Consider the following 18,273-nt stretch of genomic DNA (forward strand, 5'->3'; position numbering starts at 1 on the left):
CTTCATCTGTAGCTCCAACATACTATAAATATACCTCTTTTGTGACATAAACACAAAGTTTTATTGTGCCGTTAGCCTTGATAGAAAGCACTGCAGAAAGTTGTTTAGAAATTAAATATTTAAAACAACCTATTTTAAAATCCAGGGCCCTCACTATTTCATGTCTGCAGTGAAGAAATTTCATCTTGGGGAGAGCAAGCTGTCTTTCACACCATATGGTTAATGGTGGTGCATAGCAATTAGCCAGGCTGATTAATGGTGAACAGACTCTAATTTTATGCTTATAATTGAGCCTGCATTTGCACCCCTGGTGCAAATTCAGCACATCCCAACTTCCACTTACAACCGGCAAGAAATCAAGAGAAATAGAATGGTGTGGAAAGTGAGAATTTTTTTCCTAAAGCCCCCTAAAGAGCATCAGATTTGCAATTTAAAAGACAGTTAGCCACACAATAGATGACAGGCTTGTGTAATAGGGTCATGGCGGCCTGGTAAACAAACAATACCCCTTACACATCTATAGGCAGCCAGGAAAACCATCATCTGTAACATTAGCAGGATGACATTTTGAATATGGCTCTTCCCTCTTAGCCATGCAGTACAAACATCATTTGCCTTCAGTGGCTTGAGAATTTTATTTTTTGCTATTTTTATGTTTCTAAAAAATAGAAGGAACATCAGCAGTAAAGCACATCAACCAGCATCACAAAGTACTTTGGACCAATGAATTTTAAGAACAAGAAAAATATAAATTGCATTAACAGAGTGTAGGCTTGTGTGTGAAAGGCATAATATATCTTAAGTATTTTAAGAATAATTTCTAGCATAGTCCAAACAAGTACAGATATGAGATACAAATCTATGATTTATAGATAATAGTTGGCCTATTGGTTGAGATCCATCTTCCTGTCTCCTGTTTGCTGGAATCACATGGAACAGAATACGGAAAATTCATTCTAACAACATGCTAATTGTGGGAAGATAAAATAGAGATATGGCTGGAAAAATAGTAATACGAAGGAGGTCATTTTTTTAATGCTTTTCAAAATGATTTTACTCATTTTATTCTGAAGAGTGCAGCTCAGCTTTAGCTGTGCAATTGTTGTATACAGTATAAAACTAATTTTGCCTAATAATATCTTCTAAGAAATCCATGACCATATTTTTGGATTTTGTTGCTGCTTTAAAGTTAGAGAAAAGCAACCTGTTTTCGGAACAATTAACAAGTTTTACAAATCACTAAAGTGAAAACTTGTGAAACTCCTGTATATTTTAGAATAATATATTAGTATGTTTTTTAAAAAGGAGAAAAAGAAATTTTTACATACATACATATTATAGATACAGAAGAAGTTACTACTTGGGACTTCACTAAGGAAACACATTAATCTCTTTTCTATTTTATTTCCACCTGTAGAGTTTTCAGATTGCTTTCCCCACAAGTCCGTGGGCAGCAAATAAACCCACTCATGCCGAAGCAGCAGCTGAAAGTCCTAAATGGTTTGGTCAGTAATAGTCAGGAGACAAGCATGCTTTGTGCCAGGAGAGCCTGCGTGGCTCACAAAGCAATTAGTAGCCCTTCCCTGATGCAGAGTGTCATCGTCATGCTTTATCCAATTACTCAGAATATATCAGAAGCAAAGTGCCAGTGTTATTTTATGAAGAATTAGAATCCTAAACTGCAAGTTAAAAGGCTGTTCTCTGGTTTACTCTCTCCCATGTGGAGGGCTGGCTGAGGCCATGGAAGTGAATGTGGTCTGCTTGCCTGGTTTCAAACGTAGCTTCAGACAAAAATAAAGATACTCATTTGTGGACCACATGAATGTTTATACCTTTCAGTGACTCATCTTTGCCATCCTTCCAAAAGCTCGCTACATTTAAGAAATGTTAGCTACATTGTCATAGTTATAAAAAAGGTAACTAAGATTAAGAGATCAGATGTGGGGTTGGTGTGGGGAGGAATGATGCCTATGTACGGATGGTTACATTTTTAAGTGGAAGAATTAAAAAGGGGAACTATAACTTTCAAGTCTTATCCAAACAGAGGTTTCTGCTGATATCAATAGAACTCTTATTTTACTAGCAATGCAGTTGAGCACATATATTAACACTAAAAGGGTTATATTGTATTTTACTCGATTGAAAGGAAAAAGGGGAGGGCACTGCTTTGTGCCCATTAACAATGTGATATCAAAATGGAAACGTATGTCTTTTAGGATGAAATCTAATAAATAATTGAGAACCACTGTGATGCCTGACACTTTACTACCAAATACTCACATTTAACAGTTTTTAGATTGTCTAACAGAAGATAAACATATACCCAAAAATAGACCTGAATTCACCTAGATTTGAGATACAAATTCATCTTCTCTTTTCTAATTAAAGGGAAAGAACAAGGTATTTCTTACCTGCACATGATTTCGTGTGTGAGCAAGACTCGGCACATTTCTGGGTTCTTGTCTTGGCCTTCATACACTATGGCCTGTAAACAAAGGCACGATTTGAGCTAAGAATGGAACCAAGTAGCAGAGGACAAACTACCACAGTCGAGTTCTTGACCATTCACCACCGCCGCAAGGCCAATTAGCTTTCAGAGCCAAAGGCCTCACTGGGCTGATTGTTTTAAGACAGCTGTTAAGGATCAACCCAAACTGAGTGGAAGGGGATATGTTCCTCTTTGTCCCATCAACCACCTTATTATAACACACATCTTTGGATCCTTGTATGAGATGGGCTTCTGTCGTCAAGACAACCACAATTCTCTCTTCAATTCAGAATAAAAATAAATCTAATCAATGGGGAAGGAAAAACCCAGAAGGCTTAGCAGATTGAGATACTAGTGATTTAAAATATAGAAAAGCACATGGATTTTATTTTTAAATGATTCGTATTTGTCGCCTCGTTTTACTACTTCCAACTCCAACATGTAATATTCTAGAGGTAAGTAGTAGAAAACAAGTGAGGGTATGGTTAATGAGTCCACTCACTGTCTTGAGATGATTCATCAATCAGGGGAAATCCTTCCTGCCTACAGGTTGAAAACATGTGCTCTCTGGGGTGTATAACCACCCAAACAGTAATACTCGCCCGCATATGCTGGGGGAAGGGCAGGGTTGGGGCAGGGGGAGTTAAGCCATAGTTGTCTCCCTCAACTAAGAAGAATTACATCTGACTCTCAAAATTTGTTGGAGTCCCAAACCACCTCACCAGCCAAGATGTTTTTGTCTGTTTTTAGTAATATGTGTACAAACATTTTCCTTAAGGTCACCAGGAAGTTTCCTTGAGACCTCTGCTTACTGGAAGATCTACATGTTAACACCTGGGCCAAAGAAAAGCTCACAGCTATGGGTAGAGCAGTGCTCTGCATGGGGATACATTTTAACTAACTTAACAATGTAGCACTGCATAGTACTAATATAACACAGCTTCAAATTGTTAACAAAATTACTTTCACACATTCAGATAACTCTCAATTTCTTGGTGATGAAACTACTTAAATTAACCAGAGACTATCCTTTTTTTAGGATACACAGAAACTGCAGTAACTAACTTATAGTTGGCTGGAATGTGCTTGTTTATGAACCTGAGACTTTTAGAACTGTAAATGATGGAGGACAGCTTATGACACTATGTGTGCAGACCTTCAGAGCAGGCTCTGACTTTGTTACCTAACTCCATTACAAAACAAAAATTGCAACAAATTAAAAAATGACAAAAAGTACCTGCATAAGGAGAAAACATTTCTCTACCATTGGCCCATCAAAAGCATTTTTATGGTTAGCCTGTTATAACCCTATATTTTTTAATGTTTTATTTTGCCATAATTTTAGATGTACAGAAAAATTGTAAGGATATATAAAGAATTCCAAGATACTCTTTACCCAGATGCCTCAAGTGTTTACATTTTAGTAAATTTGTTTTATTCTTCTTTCTTTCTCTATTTTCTTTTCCTGAACCATTTATTAGTTAACTGCAGACGTGCCCTAAATACTTCAGTATGTATTTTCTTAAAACAAGGAATTATCTTACATAACCATAGCACAATTATCTGAATCACAAAATTAACATTGATACAATACAATAATCTAATGTAAACATCTGAGATTCACCAAATACCCAATAATGTCCTTTATAGCAAACAACAACAAAACCAATACCAATCACTGCATTCAGTTGTCATATCTCCTTCAATAAGGAATATTCCTGAGTCCTTGTATTTCATGACATTGACATTTTTGAAGAATATAGGCCAGTTATTTTGTAGAACATCCTCAATTTGGGTTTGTCTAACGTTTCCTCAGACTTAGACTAAAGTTATGTAATTCAGGGCCGGAATACCACAGATGTGACGCTGAGTTCTTCTCCCTGTATCACATCACACTGTCAACTAGTTCCACTAATGCCAGTGAACTCTGACCATTTGGTTAAGGGGGTGCCTGCCACCCATCAGAGAGCACAGCCAGATTTGTGTACTGTAAAGTTACTACTTCACTTTAAGTAATTCATAACTATCCTCTGGGGAAATCATCTAGATTATGTTAACATCATGTTATGACTTAAATTTTCACCCATTAGTTTTAGCATGCACTGATGATGCGTTCCTGCAATCTTAAAAGACCTTTTAAATACCCAGGAAGTTGCTTTACTCGAGAAAATGCATTAAGTAAATTGAAAATGTTTTAAAAACCAAAACTTATATCTGCCTGCTTTATTTACTGCAATCACTGCTTTAAAAAATCAAAGAAACACTGTAAATAACTGATTAGATCTCATACATGGTGCTAAAAAATTCTGTTATGCATTTCTGAGAAATCCTATTACCACTACATGTTTTGTGTGTTCTCTTAATACCCCTGAAAACCTGTTTCAACTTTAGTTTTCTGTCATGCTAAACTAATACAAATAACTTGGTGACTAAAATTCACAGGTATTAATGGGGTTTTCCTTCCTGTTTAAAAAAAAATTGGTTTTGGGAGGAGAAAGGAGTATCAATTACATCAGACCTTCTCATTTTGACTCTTTCTAGATAATACCAATATTATTTTTTACTGAGGCTGCTGGTTCCACTGAAATCAGTGGGCCCATGATGATACTCAATTAAAGATATGCTGCAGTGAAAATATGTTGATGCCCCCCCTCAAACAGTAGATGACCCATGGTCTCCCAGGTATTCCATGTTTTTGTCTTTGGTGACTGAACATCATTTGTTGAAGGCCCAGGGCCTCCGTAATACATCTCTACCAAATGTCAACCTGCCACTTCACTTCTGGCAGCAGAGTCAAAATGGAGAATCTTCTCTACATCAAGCATAGGAAAATGAAAGCATGAGTTTGGATTTGCTCAGAAATAGTTAAACTCTGGGGACGGAAAGAAGCATGAAGTTTCTTCTGTCCCTTTCCTTGGGGCCTCAGCAGAACAATACTTTTCAGCACATAAACACAGATAAAGAAGTGCTTGCTGCTTCTGTGACTTCTGAAATAAAAACAAGTGAAACAGAGAGTCTTCTCCCTCTCCTAAGGAGTAGAACTAAAATCCTGGAAATAGTGTAATCTAGAACCTCAGTGTAATAGAGTTAGCTACACAGTGAAACTCTGTCAAAGGCAGCTCCACCTCCAACCTCGCCTAAGCAGTTTTTGTTACTGAAAAAGCTTGTTAAAACACACACACACACCCCCACACACACGCACCACACACACCACACACACACTCACCACACACACACACCCCACACTATTATATAAAAGTATGGTCCAAGAAATCGACACTCTGATGAGATCCAACATAGAAAAACAGGATAAATCTATTTTGATGAATGTCTCCAATGCAGAGTGTCAACAATAAAACAGATTTTTTAAAAATGCCTACAAGTTCTCCCTCCAGCTTTCACAGATATCACATCTCTACCATGTACATTTAGTACACACATCAAGACTGGTTCACAGTTCAGCAAACCCAGACTTTGAGCCTAAAAGGAAAGGGGTTCTCTAACACCAGCTTAGGGAGAAGTTTCTGCTTGTTTTCCCAATTTAAATATGTGCCTCTTTGGGGTATGAGTGAAGCTCATTGAGGCCAGATCAGTTGGGAGATCACAGAAGCATATAAACAGCACTGACTACTTTAAGTGAAACCATTTTAATAGACAGCTGGTTTAGGACCTAGACAGTGAAACACCAAGAAGAAGCCTTATCTTCATCCTCCATAGTAAGTCATGTGTCTGCTTACTGGGAGGAAGGTAGTCTGCTGTGAGAGTGACAAAAACAACAGTGGTTTAAAGAAATCAGTGTGTTCATCAGGAGTAAGGATGGGAGGCCTGTTACAGAGATGGGCAGGAAGGGGAGAGAAAGCATATCAAATATATTATTTAAATAAATGAATTGATGGTGAAGCAAGTTGAGGTTTTAACCTAAGAAACAACAAAACAACAACAAAATACAGTATCAAATAGAAAACGATGTTTACATTAATCCTGCCAATGCAAATAAATCCCTTAAGGTGGCAGGAATGCTTGTACAGGAAAAAAAGTAAAAGAATAAACAGCACGAACTTCATCTCAACTTTAAAAACCTAGTGAAATTGATAAACAAGTTGTCAAAACTTGACATATTTGGAGCAAATTTATTCTTCTGATATACTAGCCTCCCTTTTCTTAATGTTCTCCTCTAATGAGCATAATGAAAATATCACAATTATTTTTAATACTCTGTTGACTTTCTGATTGAGGGTTTTTTCAAGAATAATTTTTTATAATAACAAAAATGAAGGAAAAAATAGGAATTGTTAAACTTTCACATCCTTACACAACAACAGTGCCAGAAGGTTTGCTGTGAGAGGATGAAATGCCATCAGTTTCAAATGCCCAATTACACATTAACCTATACCATCTTTGAAAAGAAATCAATCAATAGAAAATATCTGCCTTTGCTGCCACTGTTTTAGAAGGCATCTTGTGAATTGTGGTTCATCTTCACTTTTCTAAAATATCACTGGGTCTTAAAAGTTAATTGAAACTTACTATGGATAAAGACCACACAGTAAAACAAAAAATAGACAGTGAACTTACACAGGGATCACACTTCAATGGGATGCCAAAAGAAATACAGAGAATTGAGCACAGTTTTCTTTGTTTACTTTTCTAATAATTTTAACTCTTTGTGTTCCATGCAAACATAGAATGGGCAAAGAGAATACTTTTGACTTTGGTTCATTAAAATCTGAAAGGTTTTTAGGAACAAAATGTTTTCATTAGGAGTCTTTCTTGGTTTACAAACCAACAATCGGAGACTTGTCATCATTAATTTAGAAAGACAGAAAAAGAGAATGAAAGGAAAGAAAGAAAGGAAGGAAGGAAGAAAGAAAGAAAAAGGAAGGAAGGAAGGGAGGAAGGAAGAAAGGGAGGGAGGAAGGGAGGGAGGAAGGAAGGAAGGAAGGAAGGAAAGGAGGAAGGAAGGGAGGAAGGAAGACAGGTAGATAGGTTACCTATATAACTAACAAAAACTCCTAGTTTTCCATTTAAGTCAAAACAGTAACCTTGACAATACATCACTCTTTTTTCCAAATACAAAATAAAAGGCCAAACCTAATTTGTCACCTTAAAGAATACATTCATGAATGTACAAAGTATCTCCTTCAACCAGAAGTAAAGTGTCCTATAAATACAGACTGTCAACACGACTTTGGCAGCAAATTACCAAGAATCAAAACTAATAAAAAAAAATATGAACACCTACATTATCAACATTCTGTAATATTAATCATTACTTTCGACCACCAAGTTCCACTTCTTGTCGTTTAAAAAAAAAGTGTTAGCTAATGTGGTTCGAGAAATTTCCAGTAGGTGAGGGAGCCTTAGTTAAAAATTAACCTGTGCCAAAGAAAACACTACAAATTTGACGTTTCATAAACAATTGTGTCAAACAGCAATCCAAAATTAATAGTGAAATAAAATAAAAAATTATTTTGCTTCAATTAGCAGCTTAGCTACTGGTGAACAAATTACAAAGATGTAATTTAAGCTCAGCAGCTAAGCAGGCCTGTTTGCAGAACTGAATTAGGAAAGTTGCAAAGGAATGATATCATATTCAGTATGCTGTTCAGTTACATCACAGCCCTGAATAAAAAGAGAATGTGTACCAAAAGCAGTTAGCTTCAGAATGCATCTTTTGTGTCTCAAAGAAATAAAATCTCTCATATTATTCAAACACCAAGATAAAAACCGAATCATTCTAACAATATCATGCAATATTTCTTTTTCTAGCAGTAATAAAAGATATTTCACTCATATGATAACTACATTTACATCTATATTAGTAGATACAACTGGCTTTGTCAACTCAATGGGGTAATAATAGTAATAATAGTAAAATAATAAAAGCAGCTAATTTATTAAGCACTTAATGTATGCTAGTCACTGTTCTAAGCACTTTCCATGTATGAATTCATTTAATTTTCACAACTGAGCTTCCAGGTAGGTGCTACCATTACTTCAATTAGTTTCCAAATGCTTACATATTCTAATAACTAAGACCAACTCATTCTTGCTCAACAACTATATAAACAATTCACCAACATCCAGACCCTCCTTCATTCCTCTCAGCAATATAAGTAAAGACACAAGAACAGACTATCCGTGTAGTCATACAAGTTCGATAAATGCATCACTACTAATATGTTCATTTTTAATGCTGTTCAAACATTCACATGGAAACAGCTCTAGCGTAAATATCCCCGAACAAATGGCTGTATATTATCCAGGAGGGAGCAGTTGGACCGCCAGACTGGGAAAGTACTAGGCCATCTGGCTCCGGCAATCTCTCCAAAACCATCAGCTTTGTTTTCACCCCCAGACTCCAAACAACACATTTTCCACTGTGATGAGTTTACATTTTCCCAAACACAGGTCCTGATCATGCATAAAAATCCCAAACTTCTTCATTCCTCTATGTGCAAGGAAATTCAAATCACCTGCATTTTTGACATGTTACCAAAGAAGAGAGAAAGCTGCTAAAATATGGCTCCTAACTATAAACTTGCCCCGTCATTTTTTGTTTGTTTCCCCAAATATATGAAAGAACCTCTCTGCTGGCCTAGTTGAATTTCTTAGGAACTTATTGATACACTAAAAATGTGTTTATCTACCAATGAAGAACCATGAACAGAAAGGGTTGTTAATCAAATCTACGTAGCTGTGGCAGGATATGATGAAACAATCAATCGGAAAAAGTGCACTTGCATCAATAACTTAAAGTACCGGGAACATCAAAACAAATATATAAAGATTAGCTGGAAAGAGAATTATGACAGCAGTTCTGATTATTGTACCTTAGACTTCCCACTGTGCTGGGACTTTTTAGGGGTCCCCTCACCATATCACCTACCTTCAAATCCATACACACAAGGATTATGTGACTATTATTTTTCCCTTTCCAAAAAAGAGCTTTGGTTTGGGGGCAGGGAATGTTTTGTTTTTGATAACTTTATGGAATTTGGTACTCTTTCTTTGAATTATAGAAATGTCCCTTTTTTCAAAGCAAGATGGTAAGAGGGCAGATAAGTTAAAGGTTTTTTTTTTTTTTTTTTTTAAAAACTATTTAAAGGTAACTCACTGAAGCAATCACAGAATGTAATTATATCTCAAATACTACAGGAAAATCTGAACTGAGGCACATTAAAACTCAGACCTCTCCCACTGAGTTCATTTGAGTTTCTGCAGTAGATACCATTTCTGGATGCAACAGCCATAAACTTCTGGATCCTACAGGCCTTTTTGCATGCTCACTAATGGAATACCAAAAACAGCAATGACAAAAAAAAAAAACAACAAAAAACCCTATTTTTAGTCCAGCTAAACTTGGTTTTGCAAAACACTTCCCAAAAGCAAGCTTCTTATTTTCTAGTTGGTGGACAAATATTTTAAATATAATTATATCCTTAGTGTTTCATAAGAAAAGCATAGGGATAAGAGGGCTCAGATCCTTACACATTCACTTCTAATAAAGCTTTCCCTTTCCTGGTAGAGTCCAAAATTAAGAGTCATTACCCCAAATAGTGTAATGAGACACTTTGTAAAGGTGTGAAATACTGTGTCATACCAATACATCTTGGTTGATTGAGTACATTTCTGTTTGATCTCAATGCTGCTAACTCCACCCAAGATCACGAACATTCTATGAAAATATAAAGTGCACAGCTACTTTTGAATTTTGCTTGCCAAAGATTCCCTTCAAGTTTTAACCCCAACTTCTGAGTCAAAGATATGACATCACATACATAAAGCTGCATCTCTGATGTGAAAAATGTTACGATAAATAAGCACCTAAGAGAAGACACTTGAACTCTGCTTAGATATTCCCACTGAAATTTATGATGTTATTAGAACTCATCACATCACTGAAATTATTCCATTCAGCACTCTAAATATCAAAATCCTGAGTCTATCTACTTGCAAGAATTTCACAGGGGAAAAAAAAAGTAACCGTTTAATTGGTCACCTTATGTCAAGACTTACTTCTGATTGAAGGGGTCACTGCACAACTAACTAAAATAAAAAATTTAAGAAACTTAAAAATCAGACTTGGCATTTAATTGTCACAGAATAATTTCAAGCTAGATGAGAATCCACTGTTTTACTCATCAAAGCTAAAACGTAATAATTATGTCACAGCTAAGGAAAGTCATGCTCTTCACGCTGATCTGCTTTTTGAAGACTATTGTATTAGCTGTGTACACAAGAAGCTAACCTACTTCCCAAACTCTTACAGCACATAATCAAGGAAAAAGCAACCGGATAACGGGCAGGGATTGCCTTTCAAAGTAAAAGCTACAGAGAAGGCATTAGACAACTAATATGAAAGCAAACAGGTATGCCTGGAAAAATCTTTTTTCTTGATATTTTTAGACTAAATTCAGATAATTATTAAGCCTTTTTTTCAGGTCACTCTCCACCAAAATATATAATTGCTTACATTTATAATTTTAACTTTCAGTGAGATGTCACAGTATGGCAAGTAACTCCCTTATACCTGCTATTACTACACTATATCTTATTCTGGTCCCACTCCCACCCCCACCACCGATAGAATTTATGAAACCAAGCAGTCAAAGAATGCCTTAAGCTGTAGCTTTTCTTAAGCTCTATGACCTTGTTAGTAAAATGATATTAGATGTATTGCTTTATAAAAATCAAGATTATTCTTCCACCTTAGAAGAGTGTGTAAAGTCAGTTCATCTCACAATGGGAAGATCAATTCTTGTGGCACTTTTGGTTTAAGGGGCCTAAAATAAAGTTTTGAGAGAAGTTATCACGTCAAACATGTCCTAATTTTGTGCTCCTTACAACTGTTCACTTCATAGAGTTGCCGATAATTTAATATTTAAGTGGCCAATGTTTCACAAGCAGACAGGTCTTACATACTGGTTTGTGGGGAGTTTTTATTCTTTAAAAAATAAACTCTAATAAGTACATAAGAAATATGTATTAGAATCATACTTTCCCTCTCCCCCTCCCATCTTTTTTTTCCTCTGATGGGAATGGCAGGAAAAGATACCCAGGGTATCAAAGACAATTTTTAAAAAACAAAACTCCACTTAAGACATTTTTGTTTTGATATCATTTTTTAAAAAAGTTACTGAAATAAGGCTTTTGCATTTTTTTGCTTGGCAGGAAAAAAATTTAACAAAATACAGAGCGTCCAAATCAAAGGGAATTATCCTATGTAATGATCAAAACCAGTATAGTAATAATAAAAAAAACAATAATAATACCAAGAGTAAAAGCATAAATGTGCATTTACTCTGAACAATCAACTAAGAAATAAAACAGATCTTTAAGAAAGTCAAATATTTTAGGCTAATAACTTGAAATAGTTTTCAAGAGATATGTATTTATCATTTTTAAAAATACATGTCATACCCTCATGTTTTTTACTTGGTTCACAATGAAATATGAAGGTAATAATTACAATTAGCTGTTATTAAATTGGTTCTTGCTGAGTAGATTTTAAAACTCGCAACAGCTTATTAACATGCATTTTGTACAACATATTTAAGCCATGGGTATCTAAAAACAATTTTTAAGTATGCATGTATACTCTAATTTGAAACCTTCCAAGCCAGTATCTATGAAAACTACATCCCTTATTTTAAAGGGAATATTTTAAAATCGCAATCAAGCAAACCAGTTTTAACCCTGTCACTAAATTGGTGGTTAGTACACAATGGGTAACTTTTCTCTTTGTTCTGATTTCTTTCCCCCACCCAATAAAACTGTCTTCTTTTTTGTCACGAAATCCTCCAACTACCTAACCAGATATTTAATTCCTAAACTTTTTCTTAAAATTAAAAAGAAAAAATGTTCCTGCCCCTCGTAAAAACGTCAGACCTCTTTTCTGACTCGGCTCATAACTGTATCTTTTAAACCATAACTCAACCTTAATGTATACTGCTTGGCACCCGCGTGTTGGGAGCTTAGGAAAATGCCGTCTATGTACCTTTAAGACCACAAGCTCACTCATGCTGCCTGGCTTCTTGCCAAACTTGGAGGCAAAAGCAGGAGGATTTTTGCAAAATATCTTCTAACAATTGTAGCTCCGTCTTCCAACACTACCAGCACCATCATCTCTTTTTTTAAAAATGTGTAGAGTGGGTCAAGTGCGCTCTCAGACCATCTCACCATTTCTGGGGAAGCTGCCTTTGCCCCTCACCCGCTTCCTCTACCTCTGCCTCCCGGGGGAGGCCCTGATGGTTTGGGTTTCACAAGTTCAGCCCGATCTGCACGAGGGTCTCTGGGCACCTTTGCGCCCCCTGGGGCTACCCGGCCGGGTCAAAGGAAGTTCAGTCCATATTCTCCCCACGCAGCACCCCGTAGTCTTAAATCACAAGGTCTGAATTTCCTTTATAAAGAAAGAGCCGTCGAGCCATCTCCTCCACGCGGCGAGTCAACGTGCTTTTGGGCATTTGGAAGGCTGCGCTGAGAGCGCGGTCCGCCCTGGCATTGAGAGTTCGAGTCCCAGCCCTCCCGCTAAGGAGTAGCCAGCTTCTTGACTCTCCCAAATTTCGCGGCCGTAGAGCCACCCCGGCGGCGCGAATTTAAGAAACTTACTTGTTTTGTCATGGAGTCAATGAGGCGAACGTAGAAATCCTGCTCCGTCCTTATTCCTGGGGGAGGGGCGGGGGATAGGAAATTAAGTGAGAGAGGATCTGCAGGAAACAAAGAATGGGGCTCCAAGGCTGATGGAACTCCGACTGTCCCGGAGAAGCACAGCCAGGACCCCCTTCCCCAGTTCCCGGAGAAGGGCCTCTGGCCCAGCCCGAGCGCATTTGGAAGGCAGCCCCACCCCCAAGCACAGCAGCTGAGAATAAGGCGGACCCCCACCTGGGTTCTCTCCCTTCCCATGGCTGGAGTCACTCTGCGTGCTCTCCGGAAGCCACCAAGGCCCTGACCGCTCTAGCCCCTTGAACTCAAGGGACTTGGGCATGAAGTCTATGCTAAGCGGAGGAACCCGGCCTTAGGAAGGGGAAGAAGAAATAAAGCAGCCCAGCGGGGGCCAAGGCGCCACACCTGGACCCAGGTACGCGTCCGCTAATGCGGCCGCCCTCGAGCCACTCAGGGCCTCCTCAGGTGAAACCTCTTCAGGCGAAACTTAGGAGAGGCTGGTTTACCCCGAGGATGGCGGACGACTGAGCTTTGCTCCGGGTTCTCGTCCACCTGAAGCTCCCCGCGCCTCTTACCCTCACCCGGAGCCCCGGGGTGCCGGCGCAGACCCGACGGGAGCCTCACCATTGCTGTAGAGGAGCTGGAGCCGGTAGTGAATCCCGTTATTGGTCTTTTCGCTGTTGGCTTCCTGGGTTGCAGCAGGACGCAAAGACACAAGAGACGCAGGAGAGAGGTCGGCGTGAGCTAGTGGACCGACTTCGAGGCAACTTTCCCCAAGCAGGGACCCCTGGCCTGGGAGCCGGACAGGCCCGGGAGCAGCAGAAATTGCGGCCAACTGTGATCCCTCTGCCGCCCTCCCGACCCTTACTGCTCCCTCTAACTTCCTAAAAAATTCCGTGGGGCTCGCACGCGCGATCCCGTTTCCAGGGCCTGGGGGCTCGAGCTTGGGCCAGCAGAAGCAGGAGCCACGCGTGGTCGCGCGGTCGAGGGCGGGCTCATCCCCAGCGCCCTTGACTCTGGAGTGCGAAGCCGGGCTCGCCTCTCTCCATCTTTGGGGACTCAGCACGAACTTTTTTGGAGCAGAACCTCAGGAACTAGGAGTCCGGGTTCGCCCAGAACGGGAAGTGGCTTGGGGGACCCCGCGCGGGAGTGTGTTATGGATGCTTTGCACTCGCGAGGAGCTCGCCTCCCGAAGCGCCTGAGCCTGCTCCCCGGCTGGGGGCGAGGGGCAGCGGCGCTGCGCCCACTTACTTTTTCCTTCTCCACGAACCCCACAAAGGCTGTCCTCTCGATCTCCACGGGCTGGCCCTGTCTGTCGTAGAGGGCCAGGACGAAGTGGAAGAAGTTGGATTTCCGCAGATTGGAAGGCGGCTGCTTCTCAAAGTGAGCCCGGGCCAGACCCACCCCGCTGCGGCCAAAGACGCACAGTTAGACGGCTAAGCGGGACAACAACCGCGACCGCTTGTCACCCCTTACACACGCGCGAACCCTCAAACACCTTCTCTGCCCCCAAAACGCCCTGTGGGCTCCCTACACGCCCCCTCAGGCGCCACGGGCCCACCCGGCGACGGGACATGCGTGCTCTCGCCTGCCCAGTCCTCCCCGCCGAGGACCTGCGCGGCCCCCGAACTCGACGAAGAGGTGTGAAAGTTTAGTTTGGGTTTTGCGCAAGAGAGAAAACGCTGTACGCGTTTACTCCGACCTGACGCGCGCTGCGTGGGGAGGAAGAAAAGTAGCGGTGGATGAGGTGAAGCGCGATCGTGGAATAAAGCCGGTCGTTTACAACTTAAAGGGAGGGTGGGCATGGGAGCTGGTTCTCGCCACCCCTTCGAATCTCCCGTGGGCAGGTGAGAATGGATGGGGAACATGCTCAACTCCTCGCTGCAGCAGCCATCCTCCGGGAAACCTCATGTGCCGCCCCCCCCCAGCCCCCGGCCAGCCGCGGGTGCCCGGCCTCGGGAAGCCGTCTGTCCCCACCCCCCAAAGAAAGCATGTGGAGAAAAAGGATCTGCGGGTGGAACTCAGAGCAGTCAGGAGTGGCCGCTGTGGGAAAGGGAATTGGGTGTTTTTTTTTTTAAAAGACCTGTCCTGACAAAGTTTCGGGGTTCCGCAGAAATCCTCACACCCTTTCCAGAAATCCTATGGATAAGGGCTGACGGTTGAGCGCGCCCTCCCGGGGGCTGGAGCCTGGGGCGCCAGGGGCGCAGGGCGGCCACTGACAGCCCGACCTGCCCGACACAAGGGCGCGCGCGCACACACACACACACACACGCACGCGCCACACACACACACACACACTTTCGCTTCTAGCCCAGTTACCCAACTCACTCTCACTACCAACCACCCCCATCCTTATTATCATCGGGGATGGGAACAATGTTGTGGACACTTGTCCCCAACCCGGAGAAGATGAAGATGATGTAATTAGTCATCTTCATTCTTCCCCTTCCGCCCTCTCTGGGCCGGAGAGAGCATGGAGCCACCAGATCTCCCATTCCCCCAAGCCCAGCTGGTGGCCTAAAAAAAGGGGGGACCATTTCTCACTTGGGACCAGGAGTCCCCAGAAAAGGTACTGAGGGTGCCCAGGAAAGTTCCCCCAGGTCAATCTCCAAAAGCAGTGCCTCTAGGCCATACAGCCTAGCATGCAGGAGCTGAGAGTGGCAGAGGGGTTAGAAGGGGCCATGGTCATAAATGGTGGGGAAGACTTTTAGGAGACATCAGAATTAAAGTTAGGAGTTGCTGTTCTTCGGGTGGACCAAGAAAAACTGAAAGCTAAAGGGAGAGGGAGGGAGAACCAGAGAGGAGAAATAAGAGATGATTCTAGGGGGAAATGGAAAGAGAAAAGGGGAGAGAGAAGGAGTTAAGAGAAGGAAAAAGAGGAAAGAGGAAGAAAGGGTGAAGAAAGAAGAGGAAGGAAAGAAGGAAGAGGGAAGGAAAAGAAAGGGGGAAAGAAAGGAAGTAAAGAAAGGAGGAAGAAAGGAACGAAGAAAGGAAGGAAGGAAAAGGAGGAAGGAAGAAAAAGGGAGGAAGAAAGGGAGGAAAGGAAGGAGAAGGAAAGTTTTTTAAAGGGGGGGAAGAAAAGAAAGAAGAAAGAAAACAAGGAGGAAGGAAAGGAAGAACGAAGGAGAGAAAGGAAGGAGGAAGGAAAGAAATAGAGAAAAGGCAAAGAAAAGAAAGAAGAAAGAAAGAAAGAAAGAAAGAAAAGAAAAGAAAAAAAAATCGGAAAGGAAAAGGAAGGAAAGAAAGAAAAGACAGGCGGCCTGAAAAGAAACAGCAATCACAGAAAAACACAGATATCCAACATCATACTGGTGAGACGCCTCTTCAGGCTTAAAACAAAATGAAAACAGTCACAGACCAGGCAGGCAAAAGTGCCGGTAAAGCGCGGGCTCCTCGCAGGCAGCTCCTGGCTCTGCGGCCGCAGGCAACCAAGACAGAGCGGCCGGGGAGCGCGGAGCCCCGGAGCCGAGCAGAGCCGAGCGGCAGACGCAAGAGCGCGGCCCGGCCCCGCGGCGGCGGCTTCCGCTACCACCTCCCGGCTCTGCTGCTCGCGGCTTGCCTCCCCGGCCGCGGTCCCCGAGCGGTACTCACCTCTGCGCCGCCGTGTTGGCGTCCAGCACCCCGGCGCCCTGCATCCACGTCCGCACCGCGTTCATGCCGCTGCCCAGCGGCTCTTCCTTCATGCTGCTTCCACTCCGTTGGATGCTTTCCTGAATCCCAAACATGAAAACAACCTTTTCTTGTGGAAAATCTCCTCCCCCTTGAAAATTTGAAAAAAAAAAAAAAAAAAAAAAGGAAAGAAAAACGCCAGCCAGAGATTTTTTTTTTTTTTTTTTTTTGAGTCGTTGAACTCGCGCTAGAAGATCAAGGCGGGCTGGAAAGCAAATTTTTTAAAAATGTAAACCTTCGCTCAAAACTGAGCGATAACCCGAAGGAAAAAAAAAAAAAAGGAGAGAAAAAAGGAAGGGAAAATCCAACAAAAAGACCAAAATTAAAAAAATAGAGATGTATGCTTGGCTGTTGGGGGTTGTTTGGTTGGTTAATTTTTGGTTTGGGTGCTTTTTTTTTCTTTTTTTTTTTTTTTCTCTTTTTTTTTTTTTTTTTTGTAATGATCACAGGCCGGTGGAGGACAGGAGGGGCTGGAGTTTCCTTTTGTAGAGGTACCGTTCACTTGAAGAAGCAGGAAGAAAAAAAAAAACCCTGATGGCAATTTAAGAAACAATAGACTCAACTCGCGCTGCCGGCTTTGCTACTTCAAGTGTCATTTTCCACAACCAGGCAAGTTTTTCCTCTCTCTCTCTCTCTCTCTCTCTTTTTTTTTTTTCCTCCTTCTCTCCCAACCAAAGATGTTTCTTTCCTTTCAGTGCGTATAGATGAGGAGGACGCTGGTTGCCATAGACAGATACACAAGAGAGGGAGAGTGGGGTGGGGGGAAGGGGGAGGGGGGTAGGGAAAGACAGAGAGGAAAGGAGAGGAGAGGAGAGGGAGAAAGAGAGAGAGGTGGACCCTGCTGAATGGAGATTCTGTTTTCTCCTTGCTAAAATAGAAGTGATTTGCAGGCTTTCCCTATGGAATCCAGTTTGACTCTCCCCAGAGCTAAACACAAGCACACTAACCCCAAAGGGAGGAGGCGGGGCCCGCGCGTCAATGACTCGCCCCTTCATTTGCATAACGTCATCCTTCCGCCTCGCCGCAGCCAATCGCGGCGCAGGAGCCTGCTGGCTCTCAGCGCAGGGCCACGCTCCCTCATTAACATCCCTCTCCGGGTGGCGCAGGGGAGCCGGCCAAAGTTCCTCGCAAAGTGGCGCGCGAAGGATCGCTTAGTACCCGTGTCCGAGCTGGAGAGGAGCGGGGCTGAGCTGGGCAGAGCCGGGCAGGAGAAGGGAGACAGAAGGAAGGGGAGGAGGATATTCTTCTCAGGGATTTGAGCTGGGGTCTGCATCCCGGCCATTGCAGTCCGTTAAGCATCCTCGCCGCGCCCTGAGCGCGCTCGAGGCGCACAGGCTACGCCCTCCCAGGGCCGTGTCCTGCTCCGCTGTTCTGGGACGTCGGGGGCAAAAGTGGAGGAGACGGGAGAGCCCGGGCAGAAAAAGCAGGACGCGCATGCCAGGTGCCCACCT

General features: G+C 42.0%; 1 protein-coding gene across 4 annotated transcripts in view; it reads right to left on the minus strand.

Annotated features, from left to right (window-relative positions):
• The window catches only part of EBF1 (EBF transcription factor 1), a 392,672-nt gene extending 375,742 nt beyond the window's left edge, over positions 1–16,930 (minus strand). For all 4 annotated transcript variants that reach the window (XM_061188385.1, XM_061188383.1, XM_061188381.1 and 1 more), the window contains exons 1-5: positions 16,745–16,930; positions 14,405–14,561; positions 13,778–13,841; positions 13,100–13,155; positions 2,412–2,485 (exon numbers count right to left, since the gene is read on the minus strand). In XM_061188385.1, the coding sequence (XP_061044368.1) occupies positions 2,412–2,485; positions 13,100–13,155; positions 13,778–13,841; positions 14,405–14,561; positions 16,745–16,878 (485 nt within the window). In that variant the 5' untranslated portion in view covers positions 16,879–16,930. The remainder of the gene's footprint in view (positions 1–2,411; positions 2,486–13,099; positions 13,156–13,777; positions 13,842–14,404; positions 14,562–16,744) is intronic.
• Between the last annotated feature and the right edge of the window lie 1,343 nt (positions 16,931–18,273).

This window comes from Eubalaena glacialis, chromosome 4 (genome assembly GCF_028564815.1).
Source record: "Eubalaena glacialis isolate mEubGla1 chromosome 4, mEubGla1.1.hap2.+ XY, whole genome shotgun sequence".
NCBI lineage: Eukaryota > Metazoa > Chordata > Mammalia > Artiodactyla > Balaenidae > Eubalaena > Eubalaena glacialis.